General features: G+C 36.4%; 1 protein-coding gene across 1 annotated transcript; it reads left to right on the forward strand.

Moving 5' to 3' along the window:
• ubac2 (UBA domain containing 2) lies at positions 1–8,241 on the forward strand. Its single transcript, XM_087802474.1, has 10 exons — positions 1–142; positions 377–501; positions 1,828–1,947; positions 3,665–3,771; positions 4,212–4,335; positions 4,411–4,458; positions 4,596–4,704; positions 4,876–5,018; positions 6,015–6,152; positions 6,933–8,241. Exons 1-10 carry the CDS (start codon positions 112–114, stop codon positions 7,038–7,040), a joined length of 1,053 nt encoding a protein of 350 aa, XP_087658600.1. The 5' UTR covers positions 1–111; the 3' UTR covers positions 7,041–8,241.
• Positions 8,242–8,997: the final 756 nt, after the last annotated feature.

Here is an 8,997-nt window from a genome sequence, read left to right on the forward strand (position 1 = left end):
AGTCTCAGTATGGAGTCTCTGTTCAACTTCCTCACGGGTTTCTGTTCCTAGTCTGTCGTCTTTCCTCGAATTCAGAGCCAACACACAGACCCCGGACGAGGGACAGACGCCATGTTCACCACCACCGGTTCTCGTGGCCTGTGTAAGTTTCCTAAAGCCAGCTGTTGTTGAACTCTTAGAGCTACCAGGAGCTAACAGGCGTTCCATGGGTTTCTGTCATTCATTGAACCTTGTGTTTCCTTCCATATCAAGCATATGTGACGACATTCATCTGCTTAACCCACCTTATAAACCTGTACCTGCACTAATACATCATGTTATTGTATTTATTTGTATTGTCGTCTTCACCTCAAAAGCTGTTTACTTGCATTTCCAGACAAGGCTCCTCTGTCAAAAAGCCTCTTGCTGGTTCTGAACGGACTGGCTGTGATGCTGACTCTTCTGCCTCAGTACCAGGAGTTGTTCGAGTACAACCTGCACGGTATCAGCAAGAACCACCAGGTGATGTTTGATGATGGGTTCCAGAGCCACTCATGTGAAAACTGAACCCTCCTGACTCACTCGCATGTTTCAAATGTTGAAGTCTTCCTCCCCAAGATACTTAATCTTGGCGAGCGAGAGTTTATGAGAGCGGAGTCCATTATGACGTAATAATAGGCTTCACTCCTTCTCTAGCCAGCTGTAATTACACCCGCTTTGTTTATACAACGAGTCTCTTGGACGTGGAGACTTCCGGGATTTATGATGTCTGTGCTGTGTCTCAAATCGCATACTAGCTTACTCAAAGTTAGTATTTTTAGTGTGTTAGTGCGTCTAAATTCTTAGTACGCCAATTTAGTGTGCATGGCGCACTAAATTGGCGCCCACAAAACTGAGCATGGTTTGATGGACACTAACCACCCTAAATGGCCGCCATCTTAATGACGTTTTAAACGGAAGTTACGTCATATATAAATGCATATATATTCATATACTTACAGGTGTATTTTCAGCAGCAGTAGAAGGATGACACGTCTTCGGTGCGGATACCAGCTTAAATATCTCGCGAATATTTAGATTCTCATATTTTTTCTTTATTTCTTTTTCCAAAGTTATAAATAGAAGTAGAAGAAGAAGCTGTCATGTGATTTCCGTACACTAAACTGATGCATACTAACTTCTAGTATACTAAGAGTAGTATGCGATTTGAGACACAGCAAAAGTGACAATCTTGATGTTGGACCAATCGCAGCAGAGTGGGCGTGGTTATGGTAAACAAGATTTTAGCTCAAGGAAAAACAATTTCAGTGGGCGGGGCTTAAGATCATTTTCTAATGTAACTATTTCAATGAAAAGATAGTTTTGTACAAACAGACACATACTGATGAGTACAATAGAGGTCCAACATCTATTTAAGAGTTATTTATTTATTTAGTTAATTTGGTCCCTGACTTTGACAACTTAAGAGCAATGAAAATGATTTGATTTAAGTGTCTCTTAAATTGACCTTCAACCTCTAGTTAAGACGCATAATGGAGTTGTGTTCTTAATTTTGACATGTTAGAATTTTAATATCCAAATATAATAATATATATCAATATAAAAAACGATTTGACCTAACCTGACCTTAGACATAAAACCTCTATTCCAATTCAGCCCAATTTATATTTCACATAAATACTAGAAATTAATGAAAGATAAAAGTTCTTGACTGTACAGTTTTTGTGTTTTTAGCAAAAGAGCTTTTCGACTTTTTTCTTCTTCTTTTTTTTTTTTTTGTTAAAGCGAATAATTTTACTGACAAGAAAAACCAATACTATGTTGCCAACTCTCCATCTGTGTTTGTAGGTATGGAGGTTATTTTGTGGCAGGCTGGTCCCTCTGGACCTCAAAGACTCCTTCTGCAGCAGTTTTCTCATCTACAACTTCAGAATTTTCGAGCGACGATTTGGAACCAGGAAGTTTGCAGTAAGTGTTTGGCTGAACCACATAGTGGTTGCAGATACTGAGAATGGCTTAACAGAAGTGCAAGATTTTTCAAAACTTTATTCGTCAGACTAGGGTTGACACATTACAGAGATTTCAGTAGTCGTTTCCTGTACAAGAAAATGTTTTCCATACCTTTTGATACCACAAACCCCCCCCCCCTGTATTTTTAAATAATACATTTATTAAATAACAATACAAATAATCAATCATTTTACATACAAAGTGTGGTGATGGTAACATTTATTCTTATAAATGAGAAAATAAATAACCAAACGTACAACTATTATACACTCAAACAGTGGTGATAAGAAGGGTTTTCTTTAAGAAAACATTGCTGCCAAACCTTTTTTTTATTACATTTTTACAAGCCTGAGATTTCTGTGACTCTCTTGATTCTGGTCACTGCATCCATCATATAATACTGTAAAGACAAAAAGGACAGATAAAGTTTCATTTCAAATTGACATGAGCTCAGCCACACTCTCATTAGCATCTCATTATGTTACATTATATAATGGTATCATCACATCAAGGTAACCATCATGTTCTTGACGGTGCAGGTATTAGAAACGTAGACGTCTATAGTGAGTGTAGATGTAGTGAAGTGTCTCTCGCTCAAATAACAGAACGTTTGGTCGTTAGTTATATTGATCTGAAATTCACTCACTTTGAACTCTTTAAACAAGTCAAGTGTCTTTCATGTGTTCAAAGTGTTTCCAAACTTAAGACGCACCTATTGTAGGTTTTTAAAGATTCATTATTACTCCACATTCATCCATCTCCAATTCAATGTATTTACAAATGTGACTCGAGTAACAGGTTTATCAATAAGATGAGTTGACGAAATAGCAGAAGCCATTGTTTTGAAGATGACAGAGATTCTTCTTTGGCGCTTACAGCCCACATGTACTGCCCCCATCCATTAGCAAAGAACTTGTGTATTCAGTACTCACAGTATCTAAACAAGTTGTATTTTTTTGCATGTTCGTACTGAATTGTTGGCAAAGTATTGTTTTTTTTTAACAACCTTATATCAGATCATTAAGTATCTACACACCTGTACCTGAGGACTAGTAAAGTTTGTATGTACACTGCAATCAATTCCAAAAGCAGAGACTATAAAAAGTCCATCGGGCTAAAAAAAACATTGTATTTGCAGAACATTACTACATAACACTGGGCTCATACGTCTTGAGTGCTCCAGTACTCAGTGGAGTTGAGCCCCTTGAGTTTTAAAAGCCAGAATAAGTCCAAACATCAGCTTTAAAAGGTGCTGGAGCCTTGTGTATCCTTTCTTTTTTAATCACTGCTGCCAATTCACTAGTTTTAGTGTTACTTTGACATGGAGTAAATCTTGAATGTTGTCTCTAGTGGCCAGAGGTTTAATTGCAGCACACAAATGAATAAACGCTGTGAATATTTGATTTTTTTTAATTGTAAAATAAAACATAGAAGGATTTTCTTTATAACAGACACTATTGAAATATAGTAAATCATAAAATAATTAAAATTTAAATGGATGTTATTTCAAAGGTAAAATATATATATATATATATTTCTATTTTATTTTTTTAATCCATACAGTGCTATTGAATGAATATCGATACAGTATCGGGAATAAAAAATATTGTAATATATATATCATTATATTTATATTTCTTACACCCCTCCATGTAACTCTGTTTTGTGTCCTCAGTCGTTCCTGTTTGCCACTTGGTGTCTGTCAGCACTGATGGATTATTTGCTGGCACAAGCCTTTGAGTTTCTCTTTGACTATGAGGTGAAGGAGCTTCCTGCTGGCCTGTGAGTCGTGGAATCTATTATTGTGTGTATATGTGTGTGATTATGTAAAATATGTAGTCCTGTTTGTGTTAAATACATCTTTTAAAGAACAAAACGTTCTCCTTTCAAGTGCCAATCTCTCAGTGAGCGACGCTACAAATGAAATTTTGTTTTTAATTCAGTGATAAGCTAAATATCTCATGTCTGGTTATTAATGATAAGCCAAGTTATTGAGCAAATTTATCGCTTAATTTATCTCTCAAATAAACATCTGAAGTCTGTTCTACTTGAGGAGGACTAGATAACAGTTCCCCTTGATTGACGTTCTTTGCTTTCCAAGTTTCTTTAGATTAGTGACTGGAGTTTCAAGCAGATTTTATATAAGGTTCTATATTCTGTTGTACATGTTCCCCTCTAAAGAAAGTTTGTGATGATAATATGAAATCCTCACGTCTCTTCAGGTTGGCTCCTATTTTCTCACTCTTTGTGCCTTTGTACCTGTCCATCCCGAGGATGCCTATCACTCAAGTCCTGGGTCACATCCACATCACCAACAAGTCTCTGATCTACATCGTGGGCATACAGGTTGTTGTCGCTCTTTGAATCTGCTCTACGGTTCAAACTGATGATGGCTGTTGATTTTTATTTGTTCTGCTGCAGCTGCTCATGTCCAGTCCTTTCATGTGTCTCCTGGGCCTCAGTGGACTTGTGAGTCCATGTTCGATTCTCCTTATTTGTAGAAACATTGCATGTTTGACTGGTGATCAAACCAATGCAAATGAAGCAGAAAGATTTGTGAAGAATTGAACTTGACTTTTTCCACATGTGTATTTTCAATGATGTAGATATCAGGTGGACTTTATTATGCCAATGTTACCAGACTGCAAAAGCTGCTCTTTGTGCCTCTCTGGATGTCTCGTCTCGCACGATGCACCCTGGAACCAATTTTCTCAAGTAAGTTCGACCATAACACAAGTCTGATGAATATCGTGAACCGCACTCGTTTTTTTTGATTCTATCAAACCTTGAGAATATTTTCATGAATTCGATTATTAATCCCTCTGGAGATCTCCTTCGGGAAATTAGGTTCTACATTTCTTCATTTCAGTTCTACATTTTTTCAAGGCTCCGCACCATCTGATGAGACACCTTTAGGGATGGGAGCGACGCTGGATATCCAGAGACAACAGAGGATGGACATGCTGGACCAGCAGCTGCTGCTGGCTCAGTATAATGAGACCAGAAGAAACACCAGGCATCAGCAGCAGGTAGACACAAACTCCTTATCTTCTTACTATGGATGCACAATCCGACTTATATGGTCCTGATACCCGAGTTTTGAGTATGCTTTGAAAAAAAAAAAAAATAATGACAACACATGAAATTACAAATTTGCTATTGAAAAAAGTGTTGTGAGATCATAATGAAAGTCAAGTGAAATTCTAAACTTTATTTAACCTATATCAGAAAATAAAAAAGGTGTGTGTAACAATGTATTAAAATCAAAGTGAAATAATAATATTTAAACATATTTACAGGAGGGCAGATGGTAAACGTGGTTCTAAATATTGTGCAAGGTGGCAAAACTTACTTTGAACCACTTGCAGGACAGTCCATTTAAATAAATAAGACCACTTTTATGGTCTGGTCGGCCTGAAGCTTCTCTCCTCACTGAAGAATATCCCGCAAATTTAACTATTATATTTCATCTGCCTTTCTTGTTGTTCTGCTGCTCACATTCTTTAACGTGATGCTTAATTAAAATTTAATTTAAACTAATTACCCTCATGTCGACAAAGGGTTATAGTTGTATTTAGAGTTATAGACAACATGTTTGTTCATTTTAATGTAGCAGCTGGTGCTCAGTTGTCTTTGTCTTCAATATTGTCCCAAAAAAACACTTAACATTCAAATACCTTCATACTGCTCTTCTGTAACGTCCATCTTGTATTGAAGCCTCAACAATAGAAATTGTTCCAAAAAACTTAAACAAGTCTGTATTTTAATGTTGCTTTTAGGTAGTAAGTAAATGGTTTTGTTTGTTGAATTTACTTTATTTTTTTACCTGCTGGCAAAGAAGAACTCGCTTTCTCTCTATTACTTGATGTTCCTCTGGAGATGCTTTGGGTTCACCCCAACGCAATGACTCCCCGAAAAGTGACTTAAGATAAACATTAAAGGCTTAAACATAAAACTTGTGTAGTATTGATATTTCTTCTTCTTCTGCACACTAACCTGTGGTTGAATGTGACTCTTGTGTGAAGACCGGTCTGCTACAGTGGAGCAGGTTATTTCCATCCCTGCGGCGGCGAGGACAAAATCACGTCCCCCCGCAGCCTCAGACACAATCCACGACCACACAATCCCCGCTGCTGGACAACTCTCCTGTTGCAGAGGATCAGGTTTGTAAACACAGTCGATGTAGTGATGCTTTCATTTGAGATATAAAGTGTTTTATTTTGAAAACCTCTCAGTGGCCGTTTTCAATGAATTTGGTTTAGTGATTAATGTGGTTAATGTTCCTTCTACTTTCAATGACATTTAGTTATATATTATTAAATGTATACATTTTGAATTTAAATTAATTTCTTAGACATTGATTCCGCTGTTTCTTAATTAATCTTTAATTCTATATTTAACAACATACTTTTGTCCTGTAATTCTGTTGAAGAGGAAAGAACATCATTTTTCATGCTTTTATTTGTATAATATAGAGAGAAAGAACATATGAATTAATAATAATAAAAAAATTGATTTGAATAATTGGAAAAATAGGACTTTTTTTTTAAAGATCTGTAAGATACCGCTTCAAATACCACCAAATAGATAGATGTAGAATATTCAATAATATCTAATACAATATATTATATTAAGACTCAACATTTGTATCTGTTTTTGTCTCACAAGTGAATAATCTTCATGAAATATATTTATTTTTTAGTGTGATACATTTCCCTTAAAACCCATTCAGCACTTTTGAGGAGCGGCCATTTCTTGCCACTTTTATTAGCATGAATGAAACACAGAAATGTAATTATATTCTTTGATGACCACTGTGTGCAATGGATCAGATCAAATTCATTTCATCCATTTGCCTTGTAATTAAAATGTAAAACTCTAGGGAGACTTTATAAACCCCCTTATTATTTGAAACGGTGGTACTAATATGGTTTGTCCAATAGGTGGCGATGTTGGTGGAAATGGGATTCTCTCGAACGGACGCACTGGAGGCCCTGAGAGCGTCCAACAACGACATCAACTTGGCGACCAACGTCCTCTTACAGCACTGAAGCTCCTTGACTTTTGTCTGCTCCTACTTCACTGAAGGTTCTCTCGACGATTAGAGGAAACGATGATTAAATGTATTTGTACAGAAGGTGCCACTGATGCTCACGAGACGGTGTCTGAACCGAAGGGTCAAAGCCGAAGCCGGTGGAGGTCGACCGCGAACACAGACAGGTTAGAGAGGGTCGACTTATTCAGCACCTGTCTACAGTCTGCTGTGAGATGAAATGCTGTTTTATATTTTCCACTCCAGCTGCTCTTTTAATCATCACCTGACCTCAATATTCACCAACACAGCACATGGCGAGCTGAAGGCTGCAGGATCTCTGCTTCCATTACAGTGGTTAGAAGAAATGAGAATATGATGACTATTATCAGTTGCATAACACACCTGTTTATTTGGCTACATGGTGAAAAAACATTTTCAGCTCCCATCCCACAGATCAATGTTTAGGGCTTTTTTCATTACAGAACCAACTTCATTGTGAGAATAAAGTGCAGTGTACTAATGGCAAGTTGTCATGATAACCACACTGACATGCTTGATGTCACGAGCGTGTCACAGAAAGCAGCAATATTGTGTAATATCTTTTCTTTGTCAAACACTGACGCGACATGAAGCTGTGATTTGGGATCTTCCGCTAAAAACAAGCTTACAATATAGCATTTTCTGAGCAATTCCTAGTCCAAAAACACACACTTAAAAACATCCAAATACCTCCATACTGCTCGTCTGTAACTTCCCTCTTGTATTGAAGCCTCAACAAGAGAAATTGTTCTAAGCAAACCTAAACAAATTTTAAGCTTATTTGTAGCGGAAGCTAAAAGGCTAACATGCTACACAGACAGGAAACACTCGTGGGTAAATCTTGCTCGAGCTCCTGCTGAAATCGCCAACAACTTATTTGTCGTCTGGTATCGTAGCTCTTGTTTTGATATGGTTTTTCTGATTTCTGATGTAAGTTGAAAAAATGTATTTTGAAAAATGAAGACAGGAAGTGATGCGCTGCATGAAGCCCTGCAGCCACCATGTATTTATGTGCAAAACTGATGATTGTATTTTTATATTGTGTACATATTAACATAGACCCACAAAGTTGACTGTTGTTCGTGAGTTGTTGTACAGTTAAAGTGGTTGTTTGATTTGTTATAATGAATAAATATAAATATAATAATATTAAAAGAATAAATCAAGTTAAAGACTGATTACCGTGTTAAATATTTTGTTTTAAAACCTTTTTTTATTCATCACTGATTTATGCAGAAAGATTTTCCACTTTTCATGATCAAAGCATTCTTGTGTATTTTGTTATCATAATTCGTTAACAAATATATATTTTTTATTTTGTTATTCTGACTTTTATAATTAAACATATTAAGTTAATGTTTTCCTTTAAATAAATAATGCCAAACATTAAACAGTTCCCATGAATAAACCAAAAAATATTTTTTAAAACATTTCTATATTCTCTTTGCATGTAATGGTAGTTTAATAAAATAAATGTTTTTTTCCGTGTTCAAATGCACAGGTTTGCTACTGGTTTTCTCTCACGGTCCAAAGCTATTGTAGGTATATTGGTTATTTCAAAATATCCACAGTTATAATAATAATGTATAATGCAGGTGACTTAGAAGGAAATGTATGTATGAATTAAGTTCGATAATATGTTAAAAATTAAAAGAAGAACAATTGAGCCCCAGATAAAATGAAATCTTAGAACCTGCCACTGGATGGCGACATTGAGCCAGTTTAGGGTCATTGCCAGTGCCACACCCACCTGCTCTGGTAATTCCAGTCAGGATAGACTTCCCCAGCATGGAAAAAATCCTTAAGATTATTTGACAAGGCAGCAAATCACGTTTTACTCCAGGACACGTCAACACAGCCCTGAACATGATCATCTAAAACTGCTGCAGATCGAAAAGGAAAATGTAGTTTGGGGTCTCCTGAGCACAAGGGGA

This window comes from Callionymus lyra, chromosome 11, assembly GCF_982586985.1.
Source record: "Callionymus lyra chromosome 11, fCalLyr1.hap1.1, whole genome shotgun sequence".
NCBI lineage: Eukaryota > Metazoa > Chordata > Actinopteri > Syngnathiformes > Callionymidae > Callionymus > Callionymus lyra.

Bases quoted from the DNA above. Each gene is read 5' to 3' on its own strand.
- ubac2 (XM_087802474.1), top strand. From the start codon at position 112: ATGTTCACCACCACCGGTTCTCGTGGCCTGT. The intron at 3,772-4,211 runs GTGAGTCGTGGA...ACGTCTCTTCAG, and splicing joins AAGGAGCTTCCTGCTGGCCT to GTTGGCTCCTATTTTCTCAC. The intron at 4,459-4,595 runs GTGAGTCCATGT...TCAATGATGTAG, and splicing joins TCCTGGGCCTCAGTGGACTT to ATATCAGGTGGACTTTATTA.